The 15,775-nt window shown below is 30.9% G+C and overlaps 2 protein-coding genes across 7 annotated transcripts; one reads left to right on the top strand and one right to left on the bottom strand.

The window, feature by feature from the left end:
- Positions 1–280: 280 nt before the first annotated feature.
- On the top strand, positions 281–4,318 carry LOC113555571 (zinc finger protein Xfin-like). Its single transcript, XM_026960003.1, is given in 5 exon segments — positions 281–311; positions 314–463; positions 466–828; positions 831–2,045; positions 2,048–4,318. Coding segments are annotated over 5 exon segments (3,576 nt in total). The 3' UTR covers positions 3,865–4,318.
- Positions 4,319–7,203: 2,885 nt separating this feature from the next.
- Positions 7,204–13,867, bottom strand: LOC113556848 (tumor protein D52-like). 6 transcript variants are annotated; one of them, XM_026962036.1, is made up of 7 exons: positions 13,221–13,867; positions 9,497–9,758; positions 9,285–9,344; positions 8,589–8,657; positions 8,363–8,422; positions 7,615–7,777; positions 7,204–7,546 (listed from the first exon to the last, which is right to left on the bottom strand). In XM_026962036.1, the coding sequence occupies exons 1-7, from the start codon at positions 13,552–13,554 to the stop codon at positions 7,427–7,429; spliced, it is 1,068 nt and encodes a 355-aa protein (XP_026817837.1). In that variant the 5' UTR covers positions 13,555–13,867; the 3' UTR covers positions 7,204–7,426. The 6 variants fall into 6 exon arrangements, with proteins under 6 accessions (XP_026817837.1, XP_026817834.1, XP_026817832.1 ...); XM_026962031.1 differs by lacking the exon at positions 8,363–8,422 and having other exon boundaries at positions 7,205–7,546; positions 13,221–13,866; XM_026962032.1 differs by lacking the exon at positions 8,589–8,657 and having other exon boundaries at positions 7,208–7,546; positions 13,221–13,860.
- Between the last annotated feature and the right edge of the window lie 1,908 nt (positions 13,868–15,775).

Here is a 15,775-nt window from a genome sequence, read left to right as displayed (position 1 = left end):
AGATTGAGCTTGACTGATCCTTTCAAATGTAACCGTATCGGACAGAGACAGCTGGAGCAAACCCTGATACCCTCATACGCACGTCTATGTTTAAATGCTATTTATGTAGTTACCTAATGTGGTGTTCTATAAGCATAGGTTTTTAAATCCGATGGTAATATAATTTTATCAAACTTGATATATAAATTAAATATCATTATTTTATAATAGTTTTATTATTTTAGGTTTTTGAATAAAGAGGATCAATTCGGTGGTCAAAATCAATACTACTTACAACAAAATGACAGAACACCTAGCAAAAACATTAGTGGTTGAAATGAATCTTATCAAAATTCAATTAAGTCTAGACATATTGAAATGGATAAAACTGAAGTAGAAACTAATTTTCCAGTAGAATATATATGTTATAAATGTAATACTGTATTCTATAAACGAATACACATAGAGAAACATTTAAAATTATCTTTTGTGAGGGGAAATGTTTAGATACTGATAAAGTTCCTATAATCAAAAAATTACCAGGTTTATCAAAAAATGAATCTCATTTTCAATATAAACATCACCAATGTGAACTTTGTTCAAAATCTTTTACAAACAAGACAAAATTAATTCAACATATTCAGACACATAGTGGGGTAAAACCATTTCGTTGTGAAACTTGCTATAGAGGTTTTTCTAATTCTTACAGTTTGAAAAGTCATGAAAAAACTCATACTGGTATAAAACCTTATAGATGTGATATTTGTCAAAAAGCCTTTTCTCATTCACATATTTTAATAAACCATAAAAGAACTCACTCCGGAGAGAAACCATTTAAATGTGAATTTTGTCAAAATGTTTTGCTACATCTGGAACGTTAGTGGCACATACACGTACACATACTGGTGAACAGCCATATAAATGTGATATATGTCAAAAAATGTTCTCCTTATCAAGCAGTTTAAATGCTCACAAAAGAACACATACAGGTGACAAACCTCACAAATGTATTTTTTGTTCAAAAGCATTTGTAAAGAGTGGTGACTTAGAGCGGCATTTGCGAACTCATACAGGTGTAAAACCGTTTCATTGCGATTTGTGTGATAAATCTTTTACACAGTCGTCTGGCTTGATCATTCATAAAAGAAACCACACTGGCGAAAGACCATTTGCATGCGATACATGCGACCGGTCGTTTACGAATTCAGCTAGTTTAATAGCACATAAGCGAACTCATACAGGAGAAATACCTCATATGCCTCTACATGTCCTAAATGTTCAACAGATTTCTAATACTCAAAACACTATGCAGAAAAATATTTTTTCAGAAATACCTACAACAGTTACAACAGGTTTATGGGACACTAGTGTTCCAACACCATCAGTTGGAGATTTTAGTTACAGTTGGTCAAATTGGTTTCAAAGTGAAACGGATCCTAATAACACTAAAGATCCAATTCAAAGTACCAATGAACTTTCGGTACCATTTATGCAGCCTGTGTTTAATGGGAGAGAAAACATTAGTAGTATGAATACAATAAACAGTGTAAGTATTTCATTGGAGAATAATGTTGTACCCATCAAAAGACCCGAAGGCCGGTGGTTAGATTGTGATGTATGCCATAAGACTTTTCCTTATTCATCCAGACATAAATTGATTGAACACCAACGGACACATACCCGTGAAAAACCATTTAAATGCTATATATGTCAAAAATCATTTTCTTTATCTAGTACCTTGATCGTGCACAAAAGAATGCATACGGGAGAAAGGCCATTCAAATGTGATTTATGCCCAAAAGCATTTGCCCAAAAATCAAAGCTAAATATACATAAAAGAATTCACACTGGTGTAAAACCATTTCATTGTAATTTATGTCAAAAAACATTTGCCCATTCTTCAAATTTGTCAGACCATAAGAAAACCCACACCCAAGAAAGACCATATAAATGCGATATTTGCCACAAGTTATTCACGTTGGCTAACAGCTTACGGAAACATAAAATATTACACTCCGGTTACAAACCATATGTATGTGAAGTCTGTCAAAAAGCATTTGCCAAAAAGCTAGTTTAGATCGCCATAAGGGTACACATGATGGTGTACCGCAATGGACAAAACCATTTACAAACAGCCTTAAAGAAAAGCGAATGAATAACATTGATAAGCCTTTTAAATGTCATATTTGTTTTAAGTCGTTTGCCAGTGTAAATGGAATGACTAGACATACAGCCAAACATAATGGACAAGATCAATTTCGATGTGAAATTTGTAACAAGACTTTCACGGGTTTGTCAGTACTAGCCAGACACAAACGAATACACACAGGTGAAAAACCATTTCAGTGTGACTATTGTCCTAAGGCTTTCGCTTATTCATCGATACTAGTATCTCACCGACGCACTCATACTGGAGAAAAACCTTACCAGTGTGATCTTTGTCCCAAAGCGTATACTCAATCCTCTAGTTTAATAGTTCATAAGCGAACACATTGGAACAATCATCAGCCAATTAACTCAATCGACCATCCAACGTCTGAACCACTTGCTCAACCAGGGACAACAAATCAATACGAATTACCAAATACATCAGAGGCCGATGACTACACTGACAATTGGTCGGGCTGGTATCCTAGCGAGCCTGATATATCTCTTGTCACAAATGAACTAGCCACTGAAGAGCCGTCTATACAAAACACAGTAACTCACTTTCCCACTCAAACTGTACCCAACAACCAAAATGAGAAAATAGACATAAACATGTTGCCGCAAAAATTCAAGTGCGCCAAGTGCAAAGAAGCTTATGACGAGAGCTTTATGTTATTGAAACACATTAGAGAAGTGCACAGGTCTAGCACAGTCAAAGTGAAAAAGACGTTCGCGTTTAAAAGCAACGACGTGGTCAAGCAGAAAAAGAAACGTGGCGAACGTCAACGATTGGAGTGCGATATTTGCCAACGACCGTTCAACGACTCGTACAAACTGAAAGTGCACCGGAGAACACACACTCGGGAGAAGCCGTTTAAATGTGACACGTGTGACAAGTCATTCATCGACTCGTGCAACCTCAAGGAACACCAGAAGGTGCACACCGGCGAGAAGCTGTTCGAGTGCGACATTTGTCAGAAGACGTTTTTGCAGCTGGGCACGTTGACAACGCACCGACGCACGCACACTGGCGAAAAGCCATACACCTGTGACGTGTGCCACATGACTTTCGCGTTGCTCAGTAGTATGAAGACGCACAAGCGGCGGGCACACACCGGCGAGAAGCCACATAAGTGTGATTTCTGCCAAAAGGCGTTCGTCAAGCGCAACGACATGGTCCGTCACCGGAGGACACACACGGGCGAACGGCCGTTCGTATGCGACATTTGCTGTCAATCGTTCACTCAATCGTACGTGCTGGTGCTACACAAAAGAAACCATCATTCGGGCGACGGGGCTGCGGTGAACAAGCGCCCGGCCGCGCCACCCCGAGACAAACCGTTCAAGTGCGGCGCCTGCCACAAATCGTTCGCCAGCCAGTCGACGTTGAACACGCACAACCGAACGCACACGGGCGAGAAACCATACCATTGCGACGAGTGCAGCAAATCGTTCACGCAATCGTCGGGCCTCGTGGCCCATAAGGCCGCACACCACGCGGCGGACAAGTCGTTCGGACACGCGTACGCGCCCGGCACCAGCAGTAGCGGACCTCAGTACGCCGCGGCTCCGGACGTCCACCTCCACAGGATACCTCAGTACGCAGGCGACAGGCCGTGCGAGTGTGCCGTGTGCCAATCGTCGTTTGGCCAGCCCGTTACCGTCATGAACGAGCACTTCAACCAACCCGTTGTCGCCCCTGTTATGTCTGTAGACAGCAACTTGTATTACGGTTAGGATCCATTTCACGCGGGTATATGGCCCGATCCGGCGGGATTACTTGGGGTGATACATATTAGCTACAGATTTCGGTCGACACTTTTGAAATTAAAATATGTTAACCAAGTACGTGTGAAATAAGTCTTGCCGTTATGGCTGGAGGGGGGGGGGGCGAATATTGAAGTATAAAATGTCGTAGGTAAATATCTATAGTCACAAGGCGCAGTAGCCGTTCTTGTGTGTGTGGTATCTTTGTAAAACAGATGAGTTTTTCAATACTTATTACATTTTTATCTATTTTCATAACTAACATCAGATTATATTTAAAATTAGAATAAGTTATTTTTGAAAAATAATACGATGATAAAGAGACCGTTTTAGAACCGAAGACTGTATTTTAAAGAATTAATGTAATTTTCTCTCATGTATATTGTTCACAAATCTTATTTATTTTATAATATAAATATATACCTTTTTATACATATTATGTTATCATAATATACTGATATATCCAGTTATAGCCCATGATATAATATATATGTACCTTTATATTTTATATACCTTCATTGTACACTATACTCATTATACTCATTATTTTACTCGTATACCTATTTAAAATGTTTTTTACAAATAAATTTAATAAATATATATTATATTTATATATTACTTACATGTTTTCAATTTGTTCTACTTTATTTTTGATTTGTAGATTATTTTCTTAATAAATACACAATCAACATAAGCAACTATTGTCATTTGTCTCTATTTTACAAACGTACAACGTTGGCAGCTAATTCGCGTTCAGCCCGTTCAGGAGAACCAAGTTTGTGTTATAGCTTTAATATTGAAGCGAATTAGCTTCTTATCAAACTTATCAAACTTGATCTCTGTTTATATGCTGGATTTTTAAAATATATTATAGTCTTTAAACTCATTATAATTCATTAGTGAACATTTTACGATTTAAAACGCTTATACCTCGCTGAAAAATTAAAATATTGTTAATTTCTAACGATTAACAACTTTTGTCATTGTTTATATTAGTAGGGCATAGGATTTGAAGTATTTGCATACTTGTTTTGCGGTCATAAAAATAGCAGAGTACGAAACAAATAGGTATATGTTTCATGCTTTCATAAAGCTAGTTTTGAAATTTGATTTTGTATATAAATGCATATTGAGTGCTTTTTGTTTTAAGGCCCAAACATTACCATATTTTACATTATACAATAATAAATAAACATTTATTTTTATTTAAAATTAAAATAAAATGTTAATGACTATAACCGTTGATTATAATTAATTAAATCTGAGCAGCTTGAGCTGCGATTTTCCTGCATCAAATTTTTCTCTCAGTCCGCCCCTATAATGATATTTCGAGTCTGTTTACTTGATAAGGTATTAAACATTTAAACTTGAAAAATATTAGTCAATAGTTATGTTTTACAAGTTTTCAACACTTGTATTTACATAGTCATCGAACGTTCATTTACTGTATTTAGTGTATTTTACTATATTTTTATCTCGCATAGTCGCATTTACATTATACCATATCTCAATACCTGTACATGTATCGACGTAAATAATATGTAGTTACCACTAGCTAGCGTTAGTGGTGAATCAAATAATTCAAATATAATATCAATAGAAAATTAATTTTGGATGGAATCTATTTAAAATAAACAACTTCCCAAAACGAATAGTGAAAATATTATAACTACAAGGCTATATCCGTTCTCTGCAATGACAAAAAATAAACGAATATATTACATATATTTTTTATATTGGTTGGGAGTTGAATCCCAAAAACTACCTGCGTGGCTGCGTACATATATAGAGATTATATTTTTATATTTTGAATATCGAAAACTTAACTACAGTTGAGTAGTGAGTACGTTCGACGTCCCAATAAATTGACAAATTTCATATTTCAATAGCCTATTATCAAAAGGTTATTATACAAGTATACATCGTTGGTTGTTATTTAAAATATAATTATACTCTGTTTTAATTAGATATTGATGATACTCTTTAAGTCTGAACTATATTTTTAAGAACAACATTTAATAATGTATGTTTTCACCTGCAGCATTATTTATAATTTATAAATAATCTTACCAGAAACAAGACATCTGAAACTACTTTTGAAAAGTTAATATTTTTATTAGGAAACAAATTAAATTAATTATTTACCCCGACCAATGATCGGCCAGACAATTATTAGATAAGTAGGTAATTAAATATAATAAATTAATAATATACCATGATTATTATTTTTGTTAATTTATGGATTATTATTTATTATTATAAAGATATTGATTGTAGTTGATAGTTTAAAACTGACTACTACTTTTTAGATATAAATGTATATATATATATATAAATAATAATTAATTGTGTCACAGAATAAAGTCTGTAATTGTAATTTGTAATTACTTATAAGGGGATTTGAAGCGGTGATTTTCTGTATTTATCTAACACACACGTAACATAGGATTATAGACGTGTTCTATTTCCAACGTACCAATAGATATAATGAAGCAAAAAAATGTCTAAACACAAATTTGAATTTGTCGTTAAGTCTACTTGATATCGACTTTCCCACATTTTTGATTTTATTTCTCCAAAATCTTAAAAATATTTATTGATTGGTTATATGTTATATCAATTGGCACGTTGAAAATATAACACGTCTATAATCCTATGTTGCGTTAGACAAAGACAAAATATCATATTTCCTCAAGATATTAACTAAAGATTGTTATTTGTATTGGTTATTAAAATATAAACTTATATATTATAATAAGTTATGAACCTGAGACCTAATTTATTTTAATGTAGCGAGATATTGATTTTCATCGATTAACTTGCTCATCCCTGACTATAAGTCTATATTAGAGTATTAGACCCCAAATATTTGAAAAACACTAATTAAAAATATTTTTATGTTTAAAGTAGAAAAATATTTAAAGTTTAAACTATTAGAATTAATGTTGATATTAAGCACTTGCCTGAACCAACATTAGTATTTGGTATATAAAATACTTATTATTATTATCTTTTTTTAACTTACCTGAGATTTTATTATCATTTTCCGAGTTAGTAGCTGTTAACTATTAAATAGATTAATGCTCTTTTGTATACATAATAATTAATATAGTTTAATTTGTATAAATACTTAACTAAAAAAATATCTAATTTAATTACAATAATTGGAATATTTTTAAAATAAGTGTATGGTGTACAATATCGTTGTATAGGCACAAATATAATTAATATTTCAGAATTAAAGCGCTCATAAGTTTATTTTTACAAAAAAAAATATATATATATATTATATTTATATAAATAAGATTAATAACTATTAAAAATCACAAATCAAAGATTAACATTATGGAAAAAAATGTTTTATATGATAATAAAAAACATTTCATTCAACACTAAATTCAGGAGAAAAATATTTGTGAGAAATTGAATTTTTAGTGCCTAATTTAAGGTAAATTCTGTACTTAAGTGACCAAGATTGCACGATTATGATAAATGTCGAAGTACAAGAGAGATGATTTATGCTAGCAAAAACTTATTTTGTTGCTGCTTCACGTTCTTCTCGTGAACGTTTTTCTTCATTTGCCAAACGAGTTTCTTCCTCCAATATTTCATCAAAGTTCTGCATAGAGTTGGATCTAGATGCCACTTTTGTCTATAAAATAAATACAATAATTTAATACATTTCAGTTTATATTACTTTATATTGTTTTTAATTATTACCTTAACATTTTCCAAAGCTGAACCCACTTTTTCCTCAAAAGAACGGAATGATTCAGAATTCTTAATTTGCCCAAGTTTGGTTGTAAGACCACTACCGAATCCTCCGAATATTGTTGTAGCTTTCTCAGCAGTTGTTTTTACAACAGATTCGGTCTTTTGATAACTAATAATAATACAATAATTTTAAAATATTATTAAGGACTATAGACACACCACACACATTTTAAAAACTACATACCACATTATTAGTAACTATTAATTACTGGAAATAGCTTGTAATAAGTCATTAAAGTTAGCATATTAAATGAAGTCTTGATGGTTAAAAAAGAACATTCATAGCATTAGATAAGAAGTCTGACACACACAATCATGTTTGGAAATTTAGAACCAATTATACAAAATAAATAAATCTAAATAAAAAAAAAATTTGGAACATTCAAATAGAAATATTAGTTTTTGGTGACAATTCCACACACTGAAATAATAAATTTAAAACAATCTGATTTTATTTTAAAAGACTTGAACAAATAATCATAAAATATAGACATATCTTTAATTTTATGACTTTTAAATTTAAAGCTTAATATTTTTAAATATCACATAAATACAATTCATTTAATGTATTTATAAAAAAAAAAATATAAAACATAATGATTTAGAAACTTAATACAAAATACAAAACCCAAACAAATAATATTCTAAGTCATATTGTGTGTTCATGCATTACAAATAAAAGGCTAAGACTTACATAGGCGTTTCGACGACTGCTGTTCCAAACTGCTTAACCTTGCCTTCTACATTTTGGTAACTAAGTGTTTTTATAAAAATAGAAATAACTAATTAGAAGATAAAGCAAAAGTGCAAATAAGAAACATTTACAAGCAACTCAATAATAAACTGAAACAAAGCATAACATATTTTCTTCCATAGAACTCAAGAGTACATGCATGAATGTACACGTAGATTTTATATACCAGTGTTTTAGAACCATGTTCCTGGTTGGGGTGCGCATGTCGCCCGAGTCTGGTAAAGAAAAGTTGAATCTAGTAAAGAAAATACAATAATATTGTCATTGCTAAATCATGTATTATTACAATATACAAATTTAGTTTAATGTTGCTAACTAAAATTAATTAGTGCGATTTAAAGGTTTGGTTATATTATTTTTAAATATAAATCTAAAAGACATAGTTATATGACTACATATTTAAAATAATAATATATATATATATATAAATATACATATATTATTTTTAAGTAAGAATGTCATTACCAGAAACTATTGAAATATGATTCCAATAGTTACAAATTATTTATTAAATTTAAAATAATATGAAATGTCTAAACAATTTTAAAAATATACAAATATTGACTGATTAAAAAAATGTAATACAGATTATTCATTATAATTTACAATATAGTTTTTATCAAAAAGTAAATGTAAGAATAACATTAAATACCTAACTAGTTCTGTGGTTCTATGATGTAAATGGACTAAAAATTTACTAACACTTTATCTTAACAGTTAAATTATATTGATAATCAAATTTTAATCGCACTAATTTAGAAGCTGTGTTGAAGATGACTTTCACTTTGGCAGTAAATAAAACACTGATACATAAAATAAACGTTAGGAAATTGAAATGCTTGTCTTTGTACAGAAGACTTACATTGGTGCGTCAACAACAGCTTTTCCAATTTGGGTAAATTTGTCTTCTACATTTTGATAACTATATAAAAATATAAAATAATAATAAAGAAAAATAAATATTTATAACAATAGAAAGATGAATAAAAATCATAATAATAATAAACTAAAAGCTAGCAAAATAAAAAAAAAACTTCACCACACGTGATAGAAAATATTCATCACTAAACTTACACATTTGACTCTTTAACGTTCCGTAAGCTCTGTGATACATCTTCACTAATCTCTTGCCAAACAGTATAACCAAGTTTACGTCGAAGCTCTTGAGATGCTTTTACCTTTGAACCCAACACTTCACGTAATGTCTTGATTTCTTCTTCCACCTTATTCAGCTCTTGTTGCCATTCTTCTTTCTGCTTTTCCTGTTCTTCAAGGCTAAGACCTTGCAATTCATTAATTCCGGAATCTGGCGACATAATTACGGGTGGTTCTTCACCTAAAAGATAAAAAAAAAAATTTAAACAACATTATCATACAAACATTGTCTGACCACAAACTGGCCAAATAATTAGTGAAAAATAATTGGTTATAAAGTACAACAAACACATTATATTATTAATAATATTAATTAAATTATAATTTATAGTGAATGAGAATAATACAAAACATATCAAAATCTAAGTAGGTACCTAATATTTGATTGTATATAATGTATAAACATATCACTTTAATTTTTAAATGACCCTAAGTAAATGATATTTACACGTTTCAGCATCAAACGATCAAGTACTTAAATATTGATAATTCAGATAACTGATGTCTATGTAGTTACATGCAATAACTATAATTAACCATAATTAATTTTAACCATATAATATACATGATAGTACGATACACGACATTACACCAAACGTGTATATTTAGTTATACATTGATATTATTTTTGTTTAGTTTTTAAGCTACTAAAAAGTACAAATCTACGAATGTCGAATAACAAACATCAATACGATGAAGAACCTTTATGAAACTTACAACGGGTCTGAAACTTAGGCGTACAACTAAATGCATGCATGCATGAAGATGCACTTTAGATGTATCTGAATAAAACAAATAATCAGTCCACAATTATAGGCGTATACATAGCTGTTACCAAAATGCATATATTATGATTATTACTATTGCTTATTGGTTAGGTTACCAAACACGTAATTGTTTACAACAGTTTAAATGATTTCTAAACACGACATTGCACAAAAAAATGTATAAACTGATAAAAAATTAGTACTCGTGAATATAAATCAAAACAATAATGGACTGTAGACATAACGGCAATTAAATAACTGCTATATCCGAGTATGTTATTTGTTGTACGAGTGTCAAATTTTCGATTTGTCTGAGTTATTTGAATAATGCATCGCAATTCATAATGTTAAAGGTAATAGATAAAAAGTCGCTATTTTTTAACGGACACTAGTTTGTAATATTGTCACATACAGTAATAGTTATCTACATGTCATTACTGCAGCTAGCGAAATGTATTGATCTAATAAAAAATTATATAATACAAAGATAAAGAAAAAAGAAACACGAATATGTCTATTGAAGATATTGTTGTCGGTGTTGGGAAATCGAGTACATTAAATATATAAAATACATATTCATACTTAATATCTACATATTCTGCATTCTACAGACTTTTCAATAGTTCGAATTAATTCAAAAAATTAAATTTGTTTAAAAAATACATGTAACGATTATTATAAGTACGCGTATAAAAATTAAAAGCCGATGCTACTTTCAAACAAACACAATATATGGAAAGGGTGTAACACATGTTTTTGGGAAGCTCAATATATGATTATATAAAATCAGTTTTCTTTTCCACTACGTAAATAATCTAAAAATTAGTTTTGAATTAACTTAAATTTGCAAATTTTGCCTAAGTGGCCGAACGCATAGATAAATTATAAACACGCCTATAGTTAAATTTATTATATAATATTCATACCTATTATCATTTTTTGTTAATATTCTCCGATTCTAGGATAATATTAATTAATTTTTATGTGATTATATGAATATGAAGTACGTGAGGATACGAACATAAACTTGAATAAAAAAAATTTCAAAAATAACAACAAATTATTCAATTTAAGTAGGAGTTAATGATCGACGTGTTATAATTTTAGAAATAATAATTACCGAGATAATCATTAGATTTATATTATGTAATATGTAAATAACTAACAAGTATGTAACTGAATAAGTAAACAAGGAGTAAACCGTGTAAGTTAGTAATGTAAGATCGTCATAATTCGATAAAAAAATACATTACAATATCACAATGTAAGATAAAAAACGCTAACAATTGTTTTTGAAAGTTTAAATCCACATTAAAAAATGTGAACTAACAATGTGACTAATACTATAGATTAGAATATTAGATTCAATATAAATTATTATTATAATTGTAACATTAAATAGAAATATTATTTTTATTTTATAATGCATGGACGGAATGTTTATAAATTTAAAAACATATATTATATCAATAACATTATATACAGTAGATATAAGATATGTAAGTAAGTCATAACACGCATATTGCAATATAGAAATTGAATGCCTCAGATTTAAGCATATAACAATAATACATAATATTTTTAACCAGCAGGTTTATCAACTTCTGTGACTTAAATATTAAATAAGTTTGCATAATAGAATATTTAATAAAAATATACAACTACGTTGGAACAATAATAAAAAAGAATACATTTTATGATTACAAGATTTAACTTAATATATTAAATTATTTTTACGATCAATAACCACAATAAATTATAGTAATTTCAGACTTTAAGTACCTATATAAACTATTAAATCAGTGTCAATTTTACAATAATATGAAATATGTATAAAATACTGTCCGAAGTCTATAAAGAAAACCTTAAAGCATGATTGATTTTGATTATTTTCAATTATAATTATTATTTATTACATTATTACTAAACAGTAATTAATATAGAAATGAACGTCTTCGTTATATATTTAGTAAATTATTCGACGATACTCTTTCCAATCGTAAAAAATAGTTGATACCGAAATCCGAACTACGGATATAATGTTTAATAATCTATTATTTAACCCCACATCTAGTTATCAAAATTCAAATACACTCAATTTATAGGCGTGATTAGAACAGTTTCGCCGATATGGACAAATTATTTTTTGGGAAGCTCAATATATGATTATATGAAATCAGTTTTCTTTTCCACTACGTAAATAATCTAAAAATTAGTTTTGAATTAACTTAAATTTGCAAATTTGGCCTAAGTGGCCGAACGCGTAGGTAAATTATAAACACACCTAAATACTCATACGTATTATCAATTTTCGTTAATATTTACGATTCTAGCATAATATTAACCAATGTTTGTTGTGATTATATGAATCCGAAGTACTTGAGTCGTATTACATGTAACTAACGTCCACTATTCACTCACTACTCATCTACCTGCTTGTTTAAACCATCAATTTCGCAAAGAGAGCTGCGTAGTAATACGCGCGGGGATAAATTGTTACATACCTAATATTTTATAAAATTCAAAATTTTCAAATCGATTTAATTGAATGAAAAACGTCCAAGACCTTCAATATCCCGACACCCACCAATAACGGTTCTCCACGGCTATACTATAATAAACGCAGTTTCGTCCGTTGTACACGCGATATTGTTGATAATCAAGACTTACTTATAAATTATACGTGTAATTTAACAACAAAAAAGACTCATAATATAATATTATAATAATGAATAGCAACGACATAATAATTATTAACGATTATTCGTTCGCACGCGCGGAAAAATGGAACGCGAGTACGTGACGGGGCCATCGAACGGAGAAACGACCGTCTTATAATAATAATAATAATAATATGTGCAACACCGGTCGCAGACCTTTTTTCTTCACGATCCTCGCCAGCTTCTGGTAGCTCTTGTGCTCTCTGATCTTGTCCAAGAACTTGACCTTGCCGGCGGCCGCGGACGACGACCGCGAATCGGTGGCCGGCGGCCGTATCACCAGCGGAGAAACGTCGTCCTCTTCGCCGACCCCGTCGTCGTCGTCGTCCGGGTCGGAGACGGTGTCCTCGTCCACGATGACGAACGTGCTGCCCAGCGTCGCGTCGTCCGCGTCGAAACTAGGCGTCTCCGTGGCCATGTAAGCGGTCTCTTCGTCGTCGTACTCCAGCGACGGCAGGTCGACGTCGTGCACGATAGCGTCGCGGGCCATCCCGTTGGACGGACAGTGGAACCGTGTCCCGTGGCTCGGTGGGTGGCGGGATTACGTCCGACAGCGGTGGAGACGGTGAACGGTGTCGCGCATTTTCCGAACGCGAAATGGAACAGTGAGCGCCACGACGGCCGTCGGATCGCGCGCTCAGAAATAAGTAGTCCGGTCGGGCGAAACGGTGACGGCGAAGGGAGACCGCGGATAACGCGAAGACACGAAACGGTTAGGTGTAGGCACGTCACCGGCGGTGCACTGTAGGCCGTATCGCGGAGAAGACCGGTTCGGCGGCAGTCTTCTCCGCGCAGCGTTGTTCACATTTTTGTTATTCATTTCCTCTCTTTCTCACTCCATATCACTGTAACTCCCATTCACTCACGGTGTCTCATGATCGCTAGCTCACTATCATCCCCTCTCAATCAAACGCGTTATTTTTTTACAGCGCGATGAAAAAAATAACAACGACATTATTGCCAACTGAAATTTATAAAATACCGTACGTCCGCGACGTATACTGTGCGGATACGTGAACAAATTTTCCATTAGGAATTGGGATTTGTGTGGGTTTATAATTTTTGCTGTGCGCATATGTTTCTTGTTGGTCTCTCGTAAATGCGTATCATAGGTAGGGACCGTGAAACCTACATAAAATTATGTGTACCGATGTTTGACGACACTAAAAATTTAAACTACTAAATGTTTCCAAATCGAATAATATTAATAATTTTATTGGCTATTACATACAGTATTTAGTCTAATGTGTTCAATACGGTTGAACCCAAAAATGTGATAGTATATTATAACTGTTTTATTGTTTACACTAAAACGCGCTGCAATGGCTAAATAATGAATAACGTAAATTTTTTTTCTAAATTATATTTACCTGTACGTAACCAAAACAAAATTTATGGTTGGCGAAATAATTTGTACATTTTGTTGACAATTTGATAGTTTAGATAACCATATAGGTACTCGCACAATATTATCAAAGTACAAACTACAAATGAAGAATACCAATTTATAGCCAAGAACCATAGAAAATAGTATACATTTTTAAATATAAAATTTGTGCAAAACGAATTTAGCTGTTCTAATTGTCATTTTAAGATACCGGTAATTTTCAATCGTAAAAACACGCCCAAGGAAGAAAAACAATGAAACTGCATTAAAAAATGATTTTAGAGTAGAAAAATCTAATATTACATTTATAGAGATCAATATTTAGAAGGGAACCTTTCAGTATTTTTTGTAACACTTTTTAATACTTAAAGAATGTAAAAAAATAAAATTTTAATACCTCTTATATCAAGCTGAAGAGAATGTTCGAGAGAAATAATAATTGAGTAATATGGTCTATGACTATGTAGTGAATAATAAATCTAATTAATATCTATGAAATCAAATTTATGAACAATAATTATTATATACCATAGCTTCTCTATCACAATAAGTATAAGTCTTACATATTTTTTTAAATAACTTAAGTTATACGTTTTATTATATTTTTTTAAATTATATGTTTATTATAATATATTAATAGATATATTGAATATAAATAAAAAATTAATTATAAATTCCTATAACTATAAACGATAATAAAATCTATAATCTTATCAATAATCGTGATCCCTATAGAAGTTATAACTAAAAAAATATAGTTCAAGCAATTGAAATTTATCACTACAAACATCACACCATTACACCAGATAAAATATGACTATATGTCTATATAAATTTATTTATAATTAACATATTTTTTTTAGTTTATTACCAGTAAATAATATTGAATAATTATGTAGCTATAATTAAACACAAACATACCGTAATTAAAGTTAAAAAATTGCAATTAAATATCTAATTAAGATTGTTCAATATAAATCAGCTTAATTTTTAGATATATTAAAAATAATATCATATTATATCAAATCGCTACTCAAAATGTAACAATTTAATTTATACAAAACTGAAATCAATATGATATACTGTGAGAATTTCTACAATAATATAAGAACATTAATCGTTATACCTATCGGCATATTAATGTAACTAATAAGTAGTTAAATTTTCCAAACCATTAAAAAGTTAAATATCTAATTAAAGCATAATAAACTTCCACGAGAAAGTAGGTATTACACACAAGTAGTTATTTCCTAACTACGAAAATATGTAAACATTTACAAAAATACTTAAAGTGTTAGCGTTTTTTAGGTAGGTTGTGAAGCCT

The sequence above is a fragment of the Rhopalosiphum maidis genome, chromosome 1 (assembly GCF_003676215.2).
Source record: "Rhopalosiphum maidis isolate BTI-1 chromosome 1, ASM367621v3, whole genome shotgun sequence".
In the NCBI taxonomy this organism is placed as follows: Eukaryota; Metazoa; Arthropoda; class Insecta; order Hemiptera; family Aphididae; genus Rhopalosiphum; species Rhopalosiphum maidis.
This window is presented reverse-complemented; position numbering and strand designations above follow the sequence as displayed.